The sequence below is a fragment of the Propithecus coquereli genome, unplaced genomic scaffold (assembly GCF_000956105.1).
Source record: "Propithecus coquereli isolate 6110/MARCELLA unplaced genomic scaffold, Pcoq_1.0 Scaffold598, whole genome shotgun sequence".
Lineage (NCBI taxonomy): Eukaryota > Metazoa > Chordata > Mammalia > Primates > Indriidae > Propithecus > Propithecus coquereli.
In genome coordinates, this window is record NW_012151929.1 from 334,940 (window position 1) to 360,391 (window position 25,452).

General features: G+C 49.2%; 1 protein-coding gene across 1 annotated transcript; it reads right to left on the minus strand.

Annotated features, from left to right (window-relative positions):
- MPP3 (membrane protein, palmitoylated 3 (MAGUK p55 subfamily member 3)) lies at positions 1-25,309 on the minus strand. Its single transcript, XM_012659041.1, has 18 exons — positions 24,939-25,309; positions 24,624-24,742; positions 24,336-24,413; positions 23,072-23,152; positions 22,710-22,847; positions 20,856-20,937; positions 19,636-19,721; positions 18,214-18,288; positions 14,773-14,969; positions 12,885-12,949; positions 11,574-11,594; positions 10,976-11,017; positions 9,654-9,818; positions 9,470-9,550; positions 8,070-8,163; positions 7,775-7,883; positions 6,319-6,441; positions 1-1,088 (listed from the first exon to the last, which is right to left on the minus strand). The coding sequence occupies exons 1-18, from the start codon at positions 24,961-24,963 to the stop codon at positions 912-914; spliced, it is 1,758 nt and encodes a 585-aa protein (XP_012514495.1). The 5' UTR covers positions 24,964-25,309; the 3' UTR covers positions 1-911.
- Positions 25,310-25,452: the final 143 nt, after the last annotated feature.

A 25,452-nucleotide genomic window follows, 5' to 3' on the forward strand; every position in this document is an offset into this window, starting at 1 on the left:
AGGCCCACACTCTGAGTCTATATACTTTTATTTGGGCAGAAATGCTTCACCATGGCTTAGACATAGTTTTAACAGAGAGAGGCATCTGGTTCCCCACAATCTAGCACAACAGGGGCCCCTGTAATCTCAATGTAGGGACAGGCTAGAACCAAGGCAATCGTCAGTAACAAGAGGGACAACTGATGATATAGACAAATCAAACAAAGCGAGGGCTCAGTTTTAGGAATCTGAGGGTATTTAGAAAGGGGAAGGTGGCCTTACATTCCTCAAGAGCTCCTGAAGGCACTACTGCATTACAGAATAGCACAGTAATTCACGTTGATGGTGAAGTGTGCCTCGGTCTTCCAGAAAAATGTCATGTATGCTCACTATTTAAAAAAGCAGAGAGTCAAGTTTTCTATTACCAGGCAATCACTATCAAAAAAAAAAACAAAAAAGTTAAAAACATTTTAGTGCTTGAAGACAGGAAAACTTCAGTTACATGGAAAATCCCCTTGGGTAAAACAACTTAGCTTCCAACAAAACTAGATAAATGAAGTGTCACTATGTTTATAAAGCTTAAACATCTCTACAAATCAGTGCTGTATAAATTAACCACCACCACCCCCAAAAGACAGTGGCTACTTAACTTTGGTACAAAGAATTAGGGTCAACTTGCCTGTGATACTTTAATGAATGAAATGTGTTGTTTTCTGATATGCCCTTTTCAACTCACGATTCCAAGAGGGGCAGTGCAAAACAACAGACAAAAACCAACAACGAACAAGACTTCCCACTTCTACTCTTCTTGATGATGGAATCTGTGGAGATTTCTGCCCCTCTCTGTGCTTGAGATTCCCGACGGTGAAATGAGGGAGACTGGACTACCTGGTCTTCAAAGTCCCGTCCAGCCGGGCTGTTCTGGGATAAAGTTACCTGACCCAACTAACAGGCACCCAGTGAGTGTCCTTGCTCAGCTTCTCTAAGACCACTTTGAGCTGGCTGTAGGCGCCCTGAAGATCCTCCTTCACCAGCACGGCGTCCACCAGGTGCCCGTAATGCTGGTCTATGAAGGCGGCAGACGCGGCCATCTCTTGCTGCTCCTCGTCCTGCAAGGAAAGGAGCAGTATGGAGAACTGGGCTGATCTCCTATAAGAAGAACATGCCTTTGTCTTGGGCATGTTCCAACCTTAAATTTTTAAGTGATGAGCAGATGACTGTGCCCATTATTAACCAACTGTGTACACAAGAACAGAGAGTAAGGACAACATCATGTCAAACTTCGAAGAAAGTTAACGGGCAGCAGACATAATCACTGTTCCTTCATTCACTCACAAAACTCCTACTGAGGACCTGGGAACTGAAAGCCATGATGTGAAGTACTCTGGGGGATGCTGATTCCTTATCTGTGATTACATGTCAACATCACATCTCCTGCCCCTAGAAGTTCCAAAGAACTATTATTGTGTTGCATGGCAATTTAATATACAGGTTACATAATTACAAGAAAGAACGATAAATAATATTAACTGTATAAAAGCAAAGTTAGCATTTCTGGAATCAACTGAGGGAAGAAGAAGGAGAATAACTCTAACATCCTTCTGCAGACTCCTAAATTCATAATACAGAACTCAATTCTTCTTTCCATTTCTTCATACCAGGGCCAAACACTAGCAAAGTAGACAAAGTGAAGTTATTTAAGAAAGTGCTGGGACTACTCTATCAAATTCCCCATTTCCTTAGGGGACCGGATTTCTTTAAGACTGTCTTCCTGACATGTAACATTAAGGTATAGAAAACAACCCCATCTTACCCAATGTGGGCACTGTTTGTTTCTCCATTCAAAAGAACCTCTAATAAGTAGACTTTCAGGTGGATAGTTGACTGACAATTAACCTGGTTTTTGGAAGAAAAGAAAGTGGCAGATGCACTCTAAGTAAAACTACAAAACGAATTTGTCGCTGACATTCCCCCATTTCCCTTTCTGACCCTTTGCAGCCCTCTGTTGCCTTCTCTCCTCTGCTTCTAGGGGCTCAGTGTCTTCGTGCTGCCATGGGGGGTGGGGAGGGTCCCCTCCCAAAGAGAAACCCACACTCCAAAATATTCCCTGCTCCTCTTCTCCCTGTCACCAGTCAAAACCCAATTCCTACTTTAGTGAGAACATCTGCAATGTCAGGAGATGCGTTCTAAAGTTCTAGGAAATGGTTTTTGCTTGCTATCACAAAGTCTGAAATAATTTCTTCTCTTACTTCTTTCTCCCAGGAGGGAAAAAACTGGATTAAGTTGGGAGATGCTTCCAAATTCTATATCCTATATAGAATATTCTAACAGAGCTACTCTTACACTCAGAAGCACTCTGCAGTGTCCCAGTGCTGCCCCTGACCTTCAATCCCACCTTCCCCATCCCATTACACACATATCCCATGGACCTGTCTGCTGCTTCCAGAATTTCTCCTCCTCCAGGAACTCACATGGTTCATCATGGAAGCATTTAGCTATTTAAGAAATGGCAGAAGGAAAATTTTTGCTAGGTACCACAATCTTCCCAGTAAATATTTTCATCTGGAAAGAACTCAAGTAAATCTCTAATGGAGTAAAATGTGTGATATTTACTTTGCCACCATAGACCCCCTGAACCCTTTTCCTGGCCTGTAAAGGTGGCACTCACCCACTTATGGCTTCAGCAAGAGAGTCACAGCCCTGAAGATCACATAGGAAAGATCCCCCCCATGCTGGCCCCTGCCCCCTGCTGGATTAGCTTGCTGGATCAGAAGGCAGAAGCCCCACTAACTTGTGGGTGGCAAAGACGGACAGAGGATGTGACCATAGGGTGTTTTATATAATAGGTCCCCCTACCTGAACTTCAGGTACCAGATAACGGACAAATATTTAACATTACACGAAACCCAGGCCTTTGTGAGGAATTTCTCCAAATGTGGTCTGGGGTCTGCCTACATAATCAAAATCACATGAAAGGCTATATGTTAAAAATAGAGATGCCTGAGCCCCACTCCAAGCCTCCTACGTCAGAACCTCTGGGAGTAGAGCCAGGGACTCCGTATCTGAACAGCCTCGCTGTGACCCTGCTACTTACTTGTGTTGAAAGTGACTGTGGCTTCTAGCTTTTGATTTAAAGAAAAAGAGAGAGAATGACTGTGGTTGCAGGGTCTGGAGACACTAAGGGGGCAAGACGGGATTTCACAACTGCCAGGTGAACTGACCCACAGACAAGGGAAAACATCAGCCGGTCGCATTTCATCATTAGCCCACCTGCTTGAAGTGCAGCATTGTGGTGGGTGATAAAGGAGGTGGAACAGATGACAAAACTGGTCAGGCTGGAAGGACACTGGCAACAGACTGCAGTTCTGCTTCTCTTAGACAACCATGCGCCAGGGACGGTTCTGACTCCTAGAAAGCTGGCGCTTCCTGTGGACTTGAGGATTTGGCAGAACTTTCTTTGTGTCCCGGGAAGCTGCCTTTTATTCTCCTTTATGCCTTCCTGACTCTTTTTAAATAAGGCTTTTCCCCCAGTAATTAAATTCTTTCAATCCTGAAATATTTGTAAAATAAAACAAATCCCCCCGAAATATAGTAAAACAGATTGACAAACTGATCCTAAAATTCCTATGGAAGTGCAAAGAACAGCCAAAAGATATTGAGAAAGAAGAACAAAGTTGGAAGACTCATACTTTCTGATTTCGAAACTTACCACAAAGCTAGTAATCAAAGTAATCAAGACAGTGTGGTACTGGCAGAAGGACAGACATACAGATCAATACAATAGAATTCAAAGTCCAGAAATAAACCCTTATTTTTTTGCCAAATGATTCTTGACAAGGGTGCAAAAATAATTAAATGAGGAATAGTATTTTCAGCAAGTGGTGCTGGGACAACTGGATATCCACAGGCAAAGAATAAAGCTGGACCCAACCTCACACCATACACAGAAATTTACTCAAAGTGGATGACAGACCCAAATGTAACAGCTAAGACTATACATATCTTAAAAGAAAACAAAAGAGGATATTTTTATGATCTTGGATTAGACAAAGGGTTTCTTAGATAGGACACGAAAAACGTAAGTGACAAAAGAAAAGATAGATGAATTGGACTTCACCAAATTCTTCGACGAACACTACCAAGAAAGTGAAGAGACAACTCATAGAATGGGAAAAAATACTTGCAAATCATGCATTTGATAAGGTACTTATATCCAAAATATATAAAGAATTCTTACAACTCAATAATAAAGAGACAAATAATCCAATTTTCAAATGGAGAAAGTATTTCAATAGATATTTCTTCAAAGAAGATATAAAAATGGCCAATAAACACATGAAAAGATGCTCAACATCAATAATCATTAGAGAAATGCAAATTAAAACCACAATGAGATACCACGCCCACTAGTGTGGCTATAATCAAAAACACAGACAATGACAAGCACTAATGAGCATGTAGAGAAATTGGAATCCTTGAACACGGTTAGTGGGAATGTAAAATGGTGCAGCTGCCAGGGAAGAGAGTCTGGCAATTCCTGCAAATGTTAAACATAGAGTTACCATATAACCCAACAGTTCCACACCTAGATATACACCCAAGAGAAATGAAAACGCATGTTCACACACTAACTTGTACATGAATATTCACAGCATTATTCGTAATAGCTTAAAAACTAGAAACCACCAAAATACCCATTAGTTGATGAATGGATAAACAAAATGTGATATTCTATACAATGGAATATTATTCAGCCATAAAAAAGAATGAAGTACTGATACATGAATGAACCTTAAAAACATTACACTAATTGAAAAAAGCCAAATACAAAGGTCATCTATTATACGATTCCATTTATATGAAACGTTTGGAAGAGACAAATCTATAGTGACAGAAAGTAGACTAGCAGTTGCCTGCAGTTAGGAAGGAATTGCAGGGAAACAAAATGGGATGTTCTAATGGGCTCGGGGTTTCTTTTTGGGATGATGAAAATGTTCTTAAATTGACTGTGCTCATGGCAACAACTCTGTGAATATATCATCAAATGGTACACTTTAAATGGGTGAACTGTACAGTATGTGAATTTTATCTCAATAAAGTTGTTAAACCCCCTCTCAAAAAAAGAAACACATAGTAAAACAGAAAACAAAAATTAGTCATGAGCCCACTATTCAGGGAGAACTGCCTTTAGCATTTTAATGTATTTTCTTTGTGTGTGACACAAAATTAAAATCATAATTTTTAATTTTCTGATTTATTTTCATTTGACATTTTATTGCATTTGGCTATGTCATCAAATATTCCTCAAACGCAGGACTTTTAAATGGCTATAATAATATTCCACTCCCTCCTACGAGCGTCACGTAACGCAGTGTATTAAACTGAGCCCCACTACTGAACATTGAGGTTGTTTCTGACTTTTTTGTTCTTGCTATTACCACCACCATGATGAATATGCTGTCTGTTTCTAAGTGATTCTAGACCAAGCTGATGATCTCCTTAGAGTTCCTAAAGGAGAAAATTTCTAGTAGTCCTTCTGGGCACGTCATCCTAAATTGATGTGGACAATTAAAACACAGAATTAGTATGAAGTACGATTGCATCAAAACGTTTACTTGGAGGGAGCTTCCTGACCAAGGGGAAGGACATGAGACGGCTTCCTTCAGCTGAAACCAGCTGCACGGGACAGCAAGCAAAATCTACTCCGGAACAACTTCCATCTCATTCCCCTAACCAACCCTGTTGAAAACCAGAAGAAATAAGTCATCAAGCCCATGTGTCCTGGAAGAACTTGGTCAAATATTTAAGTTTTGGGTGAGGATCCTGACACAGACTGGGCCGAGCAAAGAATCAATGACAGTGAAGCAGAGTTCGTTTAGGAACATATTAGATTATCTCATCCACTCATTTTAGAAATAGATTAATTCTCTGAGGATTCGAACTGGTGTGAAGCGATGATAATGATCTTGTTATTAATAGTTAGTGTTGCAATTTACACCGGGGTTTGGCTTAGGAGTTCAACAGATGAGTGCAGTTTGTCATACTCAGTTCAGATCCCTGACAGATGTCATATTTTGGGGGAGAGTGCTTACACAAGGGAGCCGAAGGTAGCGAGCCCAGGCAAAGCCACCCCTGCCTGGTTTGGGAGGCACTTCTGCCTGTTCCACTTTGAGCCTTCTGGCCACGTGACCATCTTCTCTAAGTTTTGCCGCCAGGCAAAATGGAAAGATGGTTTTGTGCAGAAGGTACGTCCTGCGTCCCTCTCCAGCCGCAAGCACCCTTATGCTTCAACAGCCTCCTCCAGCCTTTCAGAAAAGAAATGATCAGCTTTAAACTTACAAGTAGTGCTGCTGTGTCCTCACAAGCTGGGGACATAGGTGGCGTCTTTCTTTTTTCCTGAATTGCAGGCTTTACAAATATAATATAGGGTTTGAACTCTGAGGTCCTCAGTTGTTTCAGTGCCTGAGAGAGAAAGTTCAGGATTATATACGTTTGAAATACTTCATTGTGAAACATACTTTTTAAAGCTCAAGGATCGTGCACTTCAATGCTATAACCTCAAAGGCAAAGGTCCTGGTTACACTGATCCCATGACAATGGACGTGGACTAGGCAGATCAACTGCTCATTTTCTTGTCCTTCACTTTGACACTGAACTCAGCGGGGCCCTGAAGGCAGGTTCGCTGAGGACTGAAGGTTCCAAAGGCTCAGCTCAGAGAGTTACCTTCTCTCTTAGCTCTGACCCCTCCAGCTCTAATTAACCTTCTAAGGCTCTGCCTCCCGCTGCACGCTCCTGTCGGACAACAAGGACTCAATGTGTATCTATTAATATTTATTTAAATATCATCAATCTGGACTGCGCTAATGCACAATTTGTACTATCACACAGGCCTTCTCTGGATAGTCAAAGAAGAAAAGCTTTGCGAAGCAAATGAGATCACTTGAAACAAAATTGCAGACTGTAGGTTTTTGATATGCAAATCATGTAAATTAGTGCATTTTATCTACGATGTAAGGGCCTCTATTTGGAAACAGTATTAAAATGCTGTATGCACTATCTGAACACACACACAAAAAAAATCAGTAAAATCACTTTTCAAAAACATTTTTGAAATTTGGACTTTTAATTTTGACTACTAACTTCTAGTAAGTGCAAATGAGGGTTTTCCTTCGTAGGCATAATGTGATTTTTGGAAAATGTTTGTTTCAAGCAAACTTGTATAAAATGAAGCCTGCGGTTTATATCATAACATCAGGGATATGCTTCTATAGAGGAAAAAAAAAATCCCCAGATTGAAGTCAGAGCTTGGAAGTTTGTCTAAAAGACAAGGTTAAAAAGACAGCTAAGCTCCCGCAGAGCCAGCAGTATGCCAGCGGTGCAGAACTGGAGACGTGTTTGAAGCACTTCCCGGGGTCATGTCTTCCTCCCTCCTTTTCCCTTTCAAACTGCTCTCCTGACTGCCCCCCTCACTGGTCCCCTAAGCCACTGATTCCACCTGCTCCAGTTGGGGAGGGGGTGGCCAGGTGCCACAAGTTCAGCCCCAGCTTTGCCTGGGGCTGTGGGCCACCCAGGGTCCACGAGCTCCCTACAATTAATGCAGTGTTTGTGGATACAGGGGCATGTTTTGGGGTACAAAGCTTTCATCAGATTCTCAAAGGGCGAGCCAAGGAAAGTTAACGTTCAGTGTTCTGGACTAAAAATTCCTTAGTCTGAGGTCAAGTGTTCTTTAAGATACACAATCTCCTAGGTTATAAATTCCATTAACTGGAAACGCCCAACTAGCCTGGGAACTCACTTTGGGTTCCACGTCCACCAAACAAACTTTGTTTTTGGCCATAACAGCCTGAATGGCGTCCAGGCTGGTTCCGTAGAGATTCTCCTTGTACTCGCCGTGCTCCAGGAACCTGAAAACGCCACCAGAGGAGAAAGGACCTTTAGTTCCGGAGCATCCCTGAATTAGCAAAGAGTGGCCATCCCTACACCACTTTTCTCCCGCTCCCCACATCCTTTCCGGACGCCCTCCCAGGGGTCCAGTGGCCTATGGAACAGTCACAAACACCCACAGCCAGTTGGCCCATCAAGCAACGTACTTGTTGTGGTGTAGGTCGGCCTCGAACGCTTGCTTAGAGACAAAGTGATATTCCACTCCGTCCTTCTCATGGCTCTTTCGAGGCCTGGTGGTATCTTTTCAAGAAAAGAGAAGGAAAACTGGGCAAAGAGATGTCATATCACAGTGAGCGGGGACAGCGGCAGGCCTGTGCCCTCACTCAGGGGGTCACTGCTGATTTGTGTGTGTAAACCAAACACTTCCGTTCATCAGGCTCTCTGCCTTTCCAGACATACCACTGTTCACACAACAACTCTTTGATGTGGGCAAAAGGAGGCGTCCCGTTTTGCAGCTGAGGAAATTGAGGGGCAGGGACATTAAGCACCACGCCCAGTGGCCCCAAGCGTAGGTAGCAGAGCCAGCGTCAGTCTGTCTCATGCCAGGCACATGCCCTGAGCCACTCTGCTGAACTGCCTCATGGGTTCCATGGCTTTTAAAGAATCACTTCAGGGACCCCGAGTCCTAGCTTTTATTTCTTCATTGTTTTTCTTTTTTGAGAGCAAAACAGCCGCAAATACATTTGACCCTGCTCTATGCTTTTAATTCTTCATTCAATTATTTCTCATTTGGGAGAAAAGGAGACATGAAGACAGTCCCTTTACGGATTAGATGTTTTTCAATAAGGCTGGCTCTCAAACAAAAATTTTAAAACACATAGTGTTTTCCCATTGATTTCCATAATAGAATTGCGATGTGCACTTCTCAGGAAAATCAGGTCTTCCACAGAAAAAGAACACGCACGAGCAACACATAATTTTTTCCAAATGAAAAGATGGCATCTCGGCGGACTGTGTCTTCTGGCCTTTGGGGGACCCCAGGGATGCTCTGTGCTCTACGTGTAGCGTCTTAGTCCAAACTCTAGTAGGGCTGCAAGGGTCAGTTTTCCAACCATGTCATTCCCTTGCTTAAAACTTTTATCCATCTACCGATTACATTCTAAACACTTTAGATGAGTATATAAAACCTTCGTGATGTGCCCAAACCTCTGACTCAGCTTCATCTCCCGCCACATCATCTGCACTAATTTCCCTGGTCCCTAACAGTGCAACTCTGAGTCATACCTCCATGGTGGGGGGGGTACGTGGGGGTCCTTAGTGACAGGTTGAGGCTTTCCACTTTGCCTGAAGTGTACTCTGAATTCACCTCCCACCCCAGGTAGGAACCAAGCAGGTGGTCCTCCAGCTTCCGTCTCAGAGGGTCCTAGTGGACCACTGAGAGTAGGTTTCTTCCCATCATGCCTTGGTCCCACAATTTACCTAAAGCAAACAGTGCCTGGCAGTCCCTCAGATGCAAAGTAAGGATTAGGATGGATCTAGGGAGTCAAGTCCCCAAGAAATATTGATGTTTGTGCATACAAACACACCCCCACATGGGCCCTCTTACGTGGAACAGGAACTCCAAAGTGCTGTGGGTTCTCGGCCACCACCTTTTGCTTCAGCTCATGCAGTCGGGCTCCCAGAGACCCTGGGAAACAAAGGGAAGGCTGACCAAGGTCCCTGCTGAGCAACCTCCCTACCCCCTGGGGAGGAAACCAGTCCACTCCCTGGGAACCCAGGACGTCACCTACCGATCAGAACCACCAGGCGGGGCCGCTCTCCGGGCTGGTGTTGGTACCTGGCCACCTCTTCATATGTCAGCAGCTCCGGAGGCTCCGCTACTGTGGACACCTTCCCTTCCTGTGAGCCACCCAGCCTCTCCCTACAGCCCAGCCGGAAGCTCCTCCGAAGACCAGCTTAGAGGGAGCAGAGGGACCCTGTGGCATTTGTCCCAGGATATCCCAGGAGAAAGTAAAGACTTTCTCCGCCTGGCCAGACTTGGAAGTAGGACTGAGCCCCTTGACTTCTCCCAGACTTCTGCTACAGGAAGGGGTTGTCCAAGAAGCACAGTAATGTGATGACAGGGTGACCCCTGGCATCCACAAACTAGGATTCAAGGTCACTGTTTTGCTCGGCATGTGACTGACCTTGGACAAGTCTCTTCATCTCTCTGAGCCTCGATTCCCTTAACTGTGAAATGCGGATACAAATCTACAAATGCAATTTGTGGTCCTAGATTGGATCCTGGACCAGGAGAAAATGCTCTAAAGCTACGGTCCCCAATGCCCGGACCGCAGACCGGTACTGGTCCATGGCCTGTTAGGAACAGGCTGCACAGCCGGAGATGGGCAGCAGGTGAGCGAGGGAAGCTTCATCTGTGTTTACAGCCGCTCCCATCGCGGGCATCGCCGCTGAGCTCCGCCTCCCCTGCCCCACCCATCCCAGAAAAATCGTCTTCCACAAATCCGGTCTCTGGTGCCAAATAGGTTTGGGGCTGCTGCTCTAAAGGATGTTATTGAGACAATGGATGAAATTTTAATGACAGTATATAAAATAATAGAATTGTATCCATGTTAAATTCCCAGAATTTGATAATTGCCCTGAGAATGTCCTTGGCCTTGAAAAATACATATGAAAATATGGCAAAGTGTCAACTATTGAAACTCCAGTATATGGGAGTTCTTTGTACAATTCTTACAGCTTCTCAGTAAGTTTGAAATTACTTCAAAACAAAAGTTAAAAAACTTTTTGCCTATCTCTAAGGCCTTTGGAACAACCAAAATAAACAAAGGGAAGGTACTTTGGAGTACCTCACTGTATGGTGGTGCTAACACTGAATAAACTCCAGTTAAGATGGTAATAAAACTGGTATTAATGGAGGGGTGGTGTCCCTTTCCTGCCAGGGATCTGTGCCCAGTGGCTGGGTGGGGGCCCCAGCCCCTCCTCTGGCTGACAGAGCTGAGGGGAGATGTGGGTCCCGCAGGCTCAGCTGCTCTCGAGAGCTCTGGAGCCCAAGGTGGGGTGGGCTATGCGGGGGGGCGGGGGTGTCGGCGGGGAGAGCTCTGCTACTTACCCACATAGTGCCCTTTGAGGTACCCCTCACAGTCACAGGTCTCTGGGAACCAAACAGAGGGAGGGACACTCAGCCAGCCCAGAGGGACCCAGCGCCTGGAGGGCCAGGCAGGAAGCGCCTCTGGGATGGTGTCTCAGGGGAGCTGGGAAGAAATGCTGGCCATGTCCTGGCCAGCCCAGGAAAGCAAGCTCTGTTTCACTCAGGCCTCCATGCTTAGGGCCCCAATAGCCTTCCCGGGCCCTGGCGGGGGTGCTGGTCACCAGGCCCGTCCCTGAGTTGGGACGGGTGTGAATAAGAAGAAGGATTCATCCTCCCTGCCCCACCCTCCCATCTCCTGTCTCCTACCCAGCAGTCATGGGGGTGGCTGGGCCCTGCGTGCCAGGTAGGCAGGGAAGGGCTCCCAGGCCTTGAACCCTGTCCCAACAGCTCTGCCCGCCGCAAGGAACAGGCATGTCCGGCTGGCAGAGCAGGGAGAGGTGTGTGGAGTGCCTGCTGGAGGGGCACAGCCACCTGGGGGGGCGGGGAGCCCCTCCAGCCCTAGATGTTCCACAGAAAAGGGGCCTTGCCCATGTGCACAGGGGACAAATGCCAGGCCTACCTTTGTCACAAGGCTGATCATCTGCGGTTTGCACAAAAGACAGATGGAACAGCATTAGTGGAGGGGAGCAGGGGCCCTGCGGCTGAGAGGCAGCCACGGCCCTGGGCGCCTGAGGAGCCCACCATCTGGCCTCTCTCTCCCCTCCAACAAACCTGTGATCTGAGCTGTGGTCCATTATTAAACCCCAAGACCTGCTCTAATTAGTCTCCTTGTGTGTGTCTCATTAGCAGCCCAGAGAAAGCCAGCTCATCACTGGCGCAGGCAGCTCCAAGGCCAATGCACTCAGCAGCCCCTGCAATCTGACAGCACGTCTGGAAAAGTGGCTCACTCCAGGACCCTGCAGTGGGAATCAGACCCGCTCTTTCTCGTCTGGGCTTTGAAACTTGTTTGGGAAAATGCAGATGCCAGAGGATGGAGCCGGGTGGAGCAGAGCTGCAGGCCAGCCGTGCCCTGGTCACAGGGCGCCTGCTCAGGCCTCTCCTCGGTGACGACCCTGCGATCTTCCCTGACCCCCAGAGAGGCCACCCCCTGGAAAAGCTTCCTCTCTGCATGGGGCCCTAAGCTGGGACTCTGGTCACAGGCCTTCTGGAACCTGAGCCCAGCTTAACTTAACCTTGTGGACCTCCATTTCCCATCTTGGAAAGGGGATGCCCAACACTGCCTACTTCACAGGGTTGCTGTGACGGTGAAAAGGCAAGAAGGCTGGTGGACGTGCTTTCTAAAGGGTAAAGTGCTACACAGAGTAGGGTTGCCAGGCAAAATACAAGACGCTCAGTTAAACCTGCATTTCGAATAAGTGACACATAATTCCTTAGTATAAGTCTGTCTCAAATATTGCACAGGACATGCTTATGCTGAAAAACAGTTTATCGTCTACCTGAAATTTGAATTTAACTGGGTGTCTTTTATTGGCACTTGCTAAATAAATCCGGCACCCCTGACACAGGCACAGGACCTCTCTAGGGCTTCTCTGCTCCCTTCCAACATCAGTATTTCTTCAATCTGCAGGGTCAGAGAGCCCCTGGACTCTAATGAGCACTGTAGACCCGCTTCCAAACACACACACACACACACACACACACACACACACACACGTGTGCGTTTGCACACCCTTTGGGGAGAGGTGTTAACATACCCCCAGTGTCATCTATGGGTCCCAAATATAGAAGCTCCTCTCTGGGGAATAGCTGCCCTAACCCACCCCATTTCCCCTCCTCATGCCTCTCCCCCCTCTTCTCCTGGAGGCCCCCCAGCCCCATGTCTACTTCTTCCAAGCCCCTCCCAGAGTGTCATTCATGCCCATCTACTCACAGGGGGGCTTCCTGAGGCTCTGGGGGCTCGGCAGGGTGCCCGTGGCTCTCCGGTAGCTTAGTCGTCTGTGGGGATACAAGGGGATGGGTGGGCCCTTGAGCTGGGCCAGAGAACCAGTTGAAAGGAGCCTTCTGGAAAACTCAGGAAACCGAGGCTGGATCCCACAGGTGGGCACGAGCTGCGCACTCCGAGGGCCACCTGCTTCGCAGTGAGTTCCACCAGTTCCCAAGAAGGAGGAAACCAAGTCTCTCCCTCTGGGAAAGCTCGTCCAGCCCAGGCTGGCCACACGCAGGGATCCAGCCCAGTGTCCACAGTCACCAGCTGGTCGTTACTTTCTTAGGGCTCATTCCTGAGGAAAGGAGGCCCCTTGCCTATTCTCAGCCTCCCTATTGCTGAGGAAGCTGGGAGACAGAAGAATGACTCCCAGGAGAGGCTGAGGACAAAAGCGACCCTAATTGAACGCGCCTCCCCTGCAACAGAGAGTCAGCCCCGGGCGACTTATCGGCTTATCCAGTGTGGCTATTGGTGGAGAGGTGGCCAGGGCCTCATCTCTGAGTTGAGGAAACGCCCCAGGGCTCATGCAGGTGTCTAGATTTCCACATTCAAATGCAGCTAAAGAACCCTCCCCCACACCCTCTGGTAAGATGTAGCCAAGACCTGTGAAGTCAGAAGTGCAGACAGATCTGGGGCTCCCCTGAGGAAACAGAGCAAGACCTCAGCATCTCAGAAGCACCTGGAACATCTGTGAACACAGATCTCAGAGTCCTCCCTGGAGTTTCTGATTCAGCAGGTCTGGGGTGGGGGCCAAGGATTTGCATTTCGAACAAGTTCCCAGGTGATGCTGACAGCCTTGGCCTGGGGACCACACCACAAAAGCCACTGAGGTTCTGTCGTCACCACATCCCACACACAAGATGGAGAGAGGGCTACAAGCCACAGGGAAGCAACGCAGTCATAACTGCCAGCCCTCAGACCCAGACTTTACCCTCTTGGAAATCTATGCTAAGGAAACCATTTAAAATATCCAAAACAGTCTGTGCAAGGTAAGCATTGCAGCCTTATAACAGTGAAAAATTGGAGACGACCTAAAAGTGCAGCCAAAGGAAAGTAGTGAAGTCACTTAGGTATGACCCTTCCTCCAAGAAGCCTTCCTTGCATGCCCAGGTGAGGGCGTAACCTTCTAATATGAACTCACAGAGCACCACTTCCTCCTCCCTCGCACCCATCACATTTATATAAACTGTTCGTTTGAGGAATGTCTGACTTAAGTGGGAAAACTAAACTATAAGCTCCTCCAGGGCAGAAACCATCGGCGCACAGCAGTCTGCAAGACGCTGGAGGGGGGGCACAAGGCCTGCTCAATTCATGATAAATACTTGCTGCCTAGGAATTTAAGATATATCTCCTGATGAAATATTATATAGCCATTAAAATTGCACTGCACAGAACATGTAATAATACGGGAAATGCTAACATCAAATTATTAAGTTTAAAAAAAAAAGCAAGACCCCAAATTCTGTATGCAACGCTCACAGAAAAAGCACAGGAAGGACAGAAATGATGCTGTTTAGACAGTGGCGAGACTTTGGGTAACTTTCTTTTCCTAATTCTCCACTTCTACATTGTTATATTTATTTCTCAACTTTCTCTATGCATTATAAAATATACATTAACTTAATAACATAAATTTCCATACGCTTCTTTACATCTTAAAACAGCCCTGTTGTCAGGGGACAAGAAGAACAAATACAAGTGCAATCGGCACTTACCTCAGGGAACAACACCCAGTGGGCCGAGCTCGCAGTGGCGGCAGAGACTAGGGGGTTTGGCATGTACCTGAGCCTCTGCCATTCTGGAACAAGACCTTTAGGACACAACCCAGACTCACCTCTCCTGGAACCGCTTGGACGGGATGAGGCCGGCTCGGAGGTTGGTGTCCCCCACTCGCTTGGCCTGCCACCACGTGGGGTCGTCCTGGCTCACCACCTCCAGGACCTGCCTGCGCTGGAAGGGCAGGCCCGCCTCCTGGCAGGGGATGGCCCGGTCCTCCCGGGGGTCGTAGTGGAAGAGAGCCCGCATGAACACCTGCACAGGGAGGGCTCCGGTGAGGTGGCCCCTCTCCACGTGAGCCGCATCGAAGGCCAAATGACAGTGACCAACCACACTTAGGAAGAACAAGCAGCCTTGAGAATAGAAAGTTAAACAGACCCACACTGCACCTAGGTTCTTACTGTTGTTCAACCATTATTGGATATTATCGTCAGGAAATCCATCCCGAATCAAAAAACTAACAGGTGGGCAGAGAACTGAATTGCTCTTTCCCACCTAAATATCTCCTTATTTATCTGACCTGCTGCCCTCACAACAGCACACACACAGGAACAATGAATCCTGTGAACAAAAAGTAAAGGCAAGCAAATTTCTAACTCGGATGTTGTTTTTGACATGCCAACTGCTCCTAAGGAAGTCAGCCGTCATCTGTTACATAAGTGATCTCGATGTTCTGGTAAGAACACAAACATCAACAAAACCACTGTTACTTGTTCCTCAGCATGACTTTTCGGTGGGTAACTGACACCCACGGTTTTTACAGCTCGATCCTGCCTCATCTGCCACAGACTTGGCCGAGCCCCAACTCCTCCTCCCCCCTGGAGGCACCCCCACTGGAGAAGATGGGATGAGGACACCGCACTTCTTCACACTTCCTTGTCCTCGTCTATAATTCAGGGGCAGGGACTTATTTTATTTATTTCTATTTCCGCACCACTGGGGCCCAGTGACTTCAGCAGCAAATTGAAAAAACAAAGCAATCAGGGGTCTTCTTCAGACAGATCCAAACTCTGTTCTTTTATGTGCCAACCAGAAAAGATTCAGTCAGACAACAGTGAGAACTTCCTGGCCATATATCATGGGGACAGACACCCCCATCCAGCCACAGGTGTTAGTTACTAGGGGCCCAGGCACTCAGGAGAGGGTGTGGCCAGCCCAGACCAAGCATCTGGATCAAGAATCAGTGTTCGGGAGGGAGGGACTGAGGGCAGGCTACCCATTGTGTCCTCTGGGAAAACCAAGTTCTCTCCTGCCTCAAGTCAGAACCCTCGAAGCTGCACTTGGGACCACATTAGCTTGTCCCAGGAAGAATCACCTTCCACCAGGTAAGAATCAATATTACTTATGCCCCAGGATTTAATCAAAGAGTACAAATAAAAAATATCCACATAAGGATTATTTCTTCACTTGCTGTAAAAAACTGTCATTGACATTGTCCATTATTAATCCTCATCCACCAAAGTATTTACTGACATCGATATCTCTTCTGTGCCAGATGCTGTAATGGCTCTCTTTTTCTTTTTTCTTTTCTTTTTTTTTTTTGAGACAGGGTCTTGTTCTGTTGCTCGGGCTAGAGTGCCGTGACATCATCATAGCTCACTGCAGCCTCAAACTCCTGGGCTCAAGTGGTCTTCCTGCCTCAACCCTCTGAGTAGCTGGGACTGTAGGCATGTGCCATCATGCCCCTTTAATTTTTTTCTCTTTTAATGTTTTTGTAGGGACAAGGTCTCCCTACTGCCCAGGCTGGTCTTGAACTCCTGGCCTAAAGTGATCCTCCTGCGTTGGCCTCCCAGATTGCTAGAATTACAGGGGTAAGCCACCACACTCAGGCCTGTAATGTCTCTTCTTTCATGCACTGAGTATTAGGAGGGCAGGACGGGAATCAATCTCGAAAATTTGGCATGCTTACTTCTATCCACTGATGAACAGTATATAATTCATCATGTTCCCTTTCTGCCTTGGCTGCCAGGAAGCTCAGATCCAAATTTATTGTGAAATCAAAGTGATTTCACACTCCTCTCTATCCCCTCTACCACTGCCTCAGTTCAGGTCTTAATAATCTCTCACCTGGGCTTTTACAACAGCCTCCTACCAGGCCTCCAATGCCTCCAACCTACACCCACTCCACCCTCCTCCACATGGCTGCCCCAGGGAGCTTTCTAAAACACAAGTATGGCTGCATCACTCCCTTCCTTAAGAAAAAAAAAAAAAAACCCTTTAAAAGCTTCTCACCATCTATGGGGCTATCTTGTGGGTGGCTCCCCCATCTCCCAGGGCTGTACCATTTCAGTGCACCCTGGGCTGACTTCCAGGTCAGCTGCCAGCACCTGCATCTGCCAGCGCTTGCTGGCAGCACTTGCACCTCTTTGCCTGAGGCCTTCCACACCTGCACCTGCATCTCTATGTCTAAGGATTTACTTTCTCTGGCCCCTGGAGCCTGGTCTACCCTAATCCGGCTGCAGGAATTTTGCGGAATTAATCCCAGGAGCAGCCTGGCAGGAGTTGGTGTATAGATCCCCCTGCTCCCAGGTCTCTTGGGTGGGACAATGGAGATGTGTGTTCTACAGGGGATCCCCAAGTTCCCAGCAGGACTAAGCTCCATGTGCCCGCAGTAGTAACTTGCTTGATAACACAGCCCTTGTCAGATTGGCTGCCTTCCCTTCCGCACACCTGTACTGGCCTTTCCTGGGGTAGCCTCCCAAATAAACCATTGGCATTCAAACCTTTGTCTTGGGGTCAGCTTCTAAGAGGCCTCAAACTAAGCAGGGATTATGCCCAAACCCTTAACAAAGCATTCAAGGCCGTTCAGAACACAGGCTTAACCCACCTCCCCAGCAAAACCCACCACCACCCTCCCCCAAGACCCATCACACTGCCCATTCTCACTGCTCTGGACACACACTCCTCTCCGTGATGCCTGGGAGTGTCTGTACCTGCTCCGCCTCAGCCTCGGCTTCCCCCCAAGTCCTGCTCATCTTCCTCCTCCTCAAGCCTCGGTTCCAACACCCCCACTCTGTGACGCCCTCCAAGGTGACTGTAACTCTTCGTACAGAATCTTGCCAAAGCACTTATCACACAGCAATGAAAGACTTGCTCCCTGGCACCAGGAACGCTCGAAGCCACTAATCGTCCCTGTCTCCAGCATCTGGCAGAGCGCCTGGCACAGAGGAGGTGGCCAAGTAAGGTAGGCTCGAATAATTAAACAAATGGCAATTACTTAATTGGTCCAGAATCAGGCACATTTCGTACCTTCTCCCCTCTTCATGGTCCTGACTTTCTATTTCGATTCAAATAACCTTGTCTTTTATTAGTAAGCTACGTCAAATCCTGTTTAGAAAGAAGCAGAGTACAAACAAATGAATCACTTTGTGATTGAATTAAAGTCCTCTACTGGGCACAGGTTACCAGGACCAGATCTGTGATCTGTTCCCAAATGATGTTTCCAAAGTCTGGACTGGATCCCGAGCAGACAGAGGCCCCGTGAGCCCACCTCCCCTACCTTGCTCTCCTTCAAGCGGTCCTCCTCCTGGGTGGCAGGGATGATTTTTAGGGTGATGGATCCCTGGGACTGGGCCTGGAAGGAGAGAGAACAGAGGCTCATCACCTCCCAGGTCCAACCCTTCGTGGGTCCAAGTCCTACTTCTCAGGTCCAAACACCGATGTTCGGAATGAAAGCCAGACTCACAGCCGCCCCTGAGGCCCACCTTTCTAGGATGGTGCCCTGGCTGAGTTAACTAAAGCAAAACTCAGAAACCAAGTATCTGCATTTTCAGAGGACAAACGGACAGAAAATTTTAAATGGGAACCCAAGGATCCTCCATGCACTGAATCCCACCTCTCCTCCCCTCCTGATCTCCAGGGCCCCAGAGGGCTCCTTCCTTGCTTTTCCCTTGGGTCGTGTGAACACCCAATTTCAGTCTCCTATTCCTCTTTCCTGCCCGATTCAGGGCTGGGCCCTGATGAGTACTTCCCGCTTTGCTTCCATTTTCCCCAGCAGCTCTTCAATATCAGGCCACTCCCAGCTTTCTAGAAGCTCCCTTTCCCTCCACTCCAGACACCCCGCACCCCAATGCTGGGGGCCCACGATGAAGAATGCTGTCAAGCCAGGAAAGCACAGCCCACCCCATCGTCTCCTGGCCCTGCGTCACTACCCAGAACGCCCCGACCACAGATCTGAACACAAGGAGGTTGGCACCCAAAAGCTGGGCAAAAAGACTGAATGGCCTGCCCGCAATCTGGGTCCCCTACAGCGGGGCCTTAAAGAGTGGGCCTCCCCTCTTGAGACCTCATCCTGTTTCTGCCCCCAAAACAATCAGAAGTTAGCAAGGAATGCCATGCCGCAGGAGAATGCCCCAGGATGAAGGGAACAAAGCTACGGTGGGGGCTTTTCTGGGGAGTTTCAGTGTTGACTTAAACTCCCCAGAATGGACTACAGAGGTTGTTTTCATCCCAGCATTTAATACCTAGAATCCCCTTATAGCGGCAAAGGACTTTGTCCTGTTCCAGATGTTTCCGCCCTAATGAAAACCACACGTTGGTTGAGAAACCATCTCTGTCCCTACTTTAGAGAAAAGGAGATTGAAAACTGAGATGATTTGATGACTTGTCCAAGGCTGCACAGCTACAAAGATGTGGAGCCAGGACTCGAACCCAGGACTCAGAAGTGTCCTCATGAAAGGGAGCAGGGAGGGAGGAGGCAGGGAGGATGGCTGTGCTGAAGGGTGGGTCTGAGAGCAGCAGGTGGATGGGAAGTCCCCCTCTTCCTGCCCCAGCCCGGACCCGGGGCACACGGTAAGGCCACTGTGCCTGACGCCTCCTCACGGCAACAGCGAGGCTGAGCCAGAGCCTGCCCTGGCTCCAGGAAACGCCCTGCTCTTGGTGTGTGAAGCCCCCCACGTTCCTGCAGGCACGTAGCACGGACCAGGATCTGGCTGATCTCGTCGGGCCGCTTGTGCAGGACGGCGATCCCGTTCACTTCTCGGAGCTCATCTCCCACGTGGACCAGGCCTAGGAGACACAGGGACGACCATCGGCGCAGGAAGAGGTCCCTGGAGCTCTGAGCTCTGGGCACCCAAGGAGCCCGCTGCAGGGCAGACTCCAGGTGTAAAGCCGGCAGGTGGGACAGGGGCGAACTGAGCCCTACTGCGTCCTGGGCACTCCACTGGGCAGGCGGTCTCACAATCTCTCACAATCGCAGGATCAAATCTCCAATTTACAGAAGATTAAGCGGCTTGCCCCAGGCTATGCTGCTAAGAAGAATGGAGTCAGTATTCCAGCACGGCTACTGTGAGGTATGAAGCCTGTGTTCTTTCTATTGTAACCTCTGCTTTTTTAAAAATATCATCAACTCTTCCCCGTCCTGGGTTTACAGACACACTCCAACAATGGCCTTCCTAAGTCCCAACAAGGAAACGTAAAGGCCCCAGTGAAGATGTCATCGAGAGTGTTACACACGCTATCAGCCACTGCTTTGAAGCCAAGTGTCCCTGCATATAGCAGGGTCCTATTTACTGCTCACCCTGGGCACTGGGCAGCAGCAGCAGTGTCGCCTGGGAGCGGGTGAGGAGTGCAGGATCTCGGGCCCAGCGCAGACCTGCTGCAGCAGAACCTGCATTTTAACAACCTGCTCAAGGGATGCAAGTGCTCGTGAATGTTTGAGAAGCACTGGTCTAGGGTTCTCTGCGACAATTCCCCACGTCCCCTATGCCAGGTTTGCTTCGCAGCTTCGTAGTCCTTCCACACACCAGTGATTCTCATCCTGTTTTTCACTCAAACAAATGTGGGGCATGAGCACCCTCTCTTCATAACAGCAGCTTGCAAGGCACCTGGGGCTGGGGGGAAGGGTATCATCCTTGCCCCCCAGTTAGGAATCCCCCGCCAAGCCCTTGCTATGTGCTTAATTATCATAGGCCTCAGGCTAAGCCAAAGCATGAACCCTTCCCTGGTGGCCCCAAAGTACTCCACGCCTGTTATACATTTCTACTGGGCTCAGGAGGAGATGAGAATGCCAGCCCCAATCCCAGAAAGCAAAGCACATCCCAAATAGGTGACCCAACAGGAGGGGGTAAGGAGGCCTGTGAGCAAAAGGGGAAGGCCCTGGGGTGATGGCCGTCATCCTGGCCAGGCGTTGCCACCACTCACCACTCCGGTCTGCAGCACCCCCTCGCATGATCCTGGCCACCACAACAGCCCCCGAGCGCTCGTCCCTCCGGATGGTGGCACCCTGCATCCGACACAGAGCGGGCAGGCTCCTGAGAGGCCGTCCCAGACCACAGGCCCTGACTCTCTGAGCCCAACACAGCCTCCCCTGTCCCTCCCTCTGCCACCCTAGAGGGCAGATCAGTGGGGACCTCCCCAGTGTGGAGAATACAATATAACTGACGTCTTCCATTAGCATAGCACTGCACTTTACAGTTTACAAAGCACAATAACCCTGAGACATTTTAGATGAGGGACTGGGGCTCAAGAAGTTAAGCATCCTCAAGGTCACTCAGCCTGTAAGGTGGAAAGCTTTATAGGATGCCAAACCCTGTGTGTCACTATCACCTCTCTGCCACTTCACAGCCCTGTCCACTTGCAAAGACATTCAATAATGAGGATAACGTGTGCCAGCAAATCCAACCTGCCTCTAACCAACCACAGGGTTACTGGGCCTTCTGTTGTTGCCAAGGGGAACCAATTATGCCCCAGCCAGAGCTTCAGGACAAGGACTTGGCCCATGAAGCACAGTGACAATGACGCCTAGGATGACAAAGGCACTAATGAGCCCAGATTCCCTGCACCACGCTGGCTGGACTGTTGAGAGCTCTGGAGTTGCACAGCCGTGGGTGTGAACCCAGCTCTGCCATTTACTAAAAGCACGTGGCCTTAAGCAAGGAAGTCCCTTATCCTCTCCGAGCCTGTTTCCTCTGGGGTACGGGATCACATTTAACTGGAAGGATTGTTGCAAGGATTACACCAGGTAATGCACGCAAGGCACTTAGCACACAGTAAGCGCTCGACAATGTTAACCATCTATTATTGGCCGTAACTGCAAACACCTTTGCACGCTTATTGTTAACTTCATCCTTGTCACCTATTTGAAGTACATGAGATCATCGTTGCTGGAAAGAGAGGGCATCAGGTAAGAACCCCAGGGCTTCTTGCGTCCCAGACCTGCAAACCTTCCTGCATCTCTGTCCATCACTTATTTAGCTCTGAACTGCAGGCACCCAACGTGGAGCCTGCACAGGAGGCCCCAGACTACATCAGCCGAACCTATGGCTGTCTCCCTATTTGACAGGTGAGGAAACAGAGGCAGAGAAGAGATCCTCATCTGTTTGCAGGAGTTGAAAACAGAGAATGCCAGCTGTGGTGTTCTCTAGAGCAAGCACTCAACTGTCTGGACTTCCACCGCTTTCCTCCATCTAATAAACAACCCCGTCTCTTTGCTCAGTAAATCAATGCTGAACCAGGATGAAACAGGTAACAATCCGTCAGCTGGGCGGAGGAGCGCCTGGGCCCTGCGCTTCCCCAGGATTCAGAGCAGGGATCCACAAACTGCTTCTATAAAGTGCCAATGTAAATATTTTAGCCTTTGCAGGCCGCACAGTCTCTGTCACAACTTCCCAACTCTGCCACGGTAGTGGAGAGGCAAGCACAGGCCGTATGCAAGTGAGCAGGCACCGCCGTGCTCCCAAAACACCGTAGTTATAGAAACAAGCCAGGAGCTGGGTTTGGCTCTCAGGCTCCATTTGTCCACTTCTGGGTCAGAGGGTGGTCAGGGCCACCCCATACAGCTGTGCGGGTTATTTACTGCACCACGTGGCTTGGCTACAGTTGAGGGGGGCTGTATCCACCCAGATAAAGGGAGTGCCCTACACACAAAGGTGCTACAGGAACAGCGCCAGCCCTGACAAAGCTGCCATCACTCACTCTGAAGACATCAGGAGGTCCCCCAGTTTTCTGGGGTGCGGTGCAAGGGAAGGGTGGGGAAGGGAGTTGGGCACCACGTACCAGGGGTTCCTTGTTCTTCACCAAGCGGACAATCTTCACCGATTCCTCATCAAAATCCTCATCTATATTATCAGGGAGAGGGGGGAGGACAGGGTCGAAATTCTTCTGGGCAACCGTGTCATGTACCATGAGCACAGCCTGTCGGGAAAGCAGGAGAAAAGGGCTGGCCCGCAGCACACAGGGCTCGGCAGGCCTTGGCTGGGCAGTGGGCTGGAGGGTCTCGGACATCATGCCGGAGAGACAACCACCCCAGACACTGGGGCTGAGCAGCCTCCCTCAGACGTCTCCCTAAGGAGAGCTCCCTCCGCCCCCATCCCGGGAGACACAGAGGCGTGGGCGGGCAGGGGCTGAGGCGTGACTACCCTGAGGTGGGGGGTGGACAGCAGCTGGAGCAGCTCCCTCTCATCGCTGTGCACAGAGGCAGCCTGCAGCTCCTCCATCACCTGCGGGGGAATGAGACAGAACGCCACAGCCAGCTGGGGGTGCCCCTGGCCCCAAATCTACTGAGAGTCCCTCCTCCCTGGACCTCAGACTCCAGGGCACCCCCAGGAACAGCCGCAGCACCCAGGGGCACATCAAGCCCTCAGCCACCGCAGGACGATGCACCCAGGGAGGCCACGCCAGGGCTCAGGGGTGCTTGAGCAGCTCTGTGGGGCTATCCTACGAGGGGCTAACATATTAAGCCCTTCCTGTGTGCCATCTGCTCTATAAGGATCTTGTCACTAACCCTCACAACAAACTAAATGTAGCAGGTTCTACTATTTTGCCATTTTACAAATGAGAATCCTGAAGCTCAAAGAGACTAAACATCTTGCCCAAAGTCACAAAGCTGTAAATGAGCACAGCCAGGATTTGAGCCTGGGCTTCTGAGACTCTATTGTCTGTGGCCTCGCCATGATGCTATTTTACGAATGAGGAAACTGCAGCTCAGAGAGGTTAAGTGGCCTGTTTAAGGTCACAGAGCCAGTGGTAAACACAGCATTGAGCCTGGGAGCCGGGCAGTCTGACATGCTCCTAATCACACTCCAGTCCACGTTCCGTGGAGTAGGGCACAAGGGATGTGCACCCCATCCCTCGCCAGGCCATCTCTTGGGCTAAGGTGATTGACTCAGGAGCTGATCTTAGTCATCAGCTGGGACAGCTTTTCCCCAACCATGCCACACCGAGGACTAGGTCCGTGAGAAATTAAGAAGCATTCCTTTAAAAAATGAGAAGCCTGAGCCAGTAAGTGGGGACACAAGGCAGGTCCCCTAACTTCAGGACTTCACAGAGGCTTCCCAAAGCAGAGTACAATGTGCTTAGGTCAAATATTCAAATCGCCAGTCCTCGGAGCGGTTCGGGAACTGCCAAACGGATCCAACAAGGAAAATGACTTTCACAAGAACTTTCTGAAGAACATGCAGTATATGGGAGGCCCCATGTCACCGTGTCTGTCAGCCTGGACAACGCTCACAGGTTCCTGCCTGCCTGTCGGGGGACCCAGGTAGGAAGAGGAGGAGGAGAAAGAAGGAGACACTTCTTTACTTTTGGACTCCCAATTCCCAATGTCCCCAGGCTAAGCAATGGTGACGAGCAAGATGAGGCAACCCTACAGAGTGGGGACTTATAAGGATGTAAGGGGCTTACATCTTCCGCGAGAGCCACAGCGCTGTGCAGAACTGGAGTCGGACTCTGCCGTTCGTAATAGCGAAGCTTCTCATGAATCTGCAAAGACAGCCAATGTCACCACACACCCACCCATGGCTATGGGGACACCCAGGGCTGCAGACGGGGCAGAATAAGACAAAGTCCTGCCTAGTGGGCCAGTGAAGTCCTTTCTGGAGCAGGGAGATGGCTAGGATGACCTCTGAGGGTCACAGACAGCTACGAAGACCTCTAGAAACCTTTCCCAGGTGGGATGAAATGGGATTTCACCTTCATTAAGTAACTGAGGCTTTTTTCACTGAAAACATCCCTCAGGAAGCCCATCTCCTCCTTGTGGTTGGAGTCAGGTCTGAGCTGAGAGGTGAGCAGTGCCAGGGTTTCATGCAGACCTGTGGAGAGCGTAAGAAAAACAAGGTGCAGCCAACACAATGGGTACTCCCCGTCCGGAGGACCCTGGACCCTCAAACAACATTTCAGCCCTGCCCTGGGGGCGTTCTCTCCCCAAGCTCTCTTTGCTAGGGCTTGGAGGCTGTCAGGCTCTTGTCTTCAGGGAAGTGGCAGGCTCAGTCCAGGAGAGGCACTCACCCGAGTCCTCCGATAGCACAGGCATGCCTGTGCCGGCCAGGGCCAGGTCCGGAGCTCTCCCTGCAGATCTTGGGAGAAGGGGGGGCGGGGTGTAAGTGCTGAAACTCCATCAAGCATATGCATTCAACAAACAGTAATCACACTATTTCTATGTCTGTCTATGACCAATTTGTGTACAGAGAGAATGGGAACAAATAACTCTGCCCACTTTTTTCAGAGAGGAAGGAAATAAATCCAAGATTTGCTGAGTGCCCCCAACATGCCAAGCATTGTGATGGGTGATTCATGTGACATTTTTCTGAATCTGAGTAAAGTCCTAAGGAATGAACACTAATGTTTCCATTTCACCGGTGAAGAAACAGAGGCTTGGAGGGGTTAGTAACTTGTGGGTCACAGTCCATATTCAAGTCTTTCTTCCAGGCTGGCCTTGGAGGTGCCAAGTGACCCCTGCCTGACAGTGGATGCTCTCCTCTGCAGCATCCCCAACTGTCACCTTCTAAGAGGCCCTGCTCAA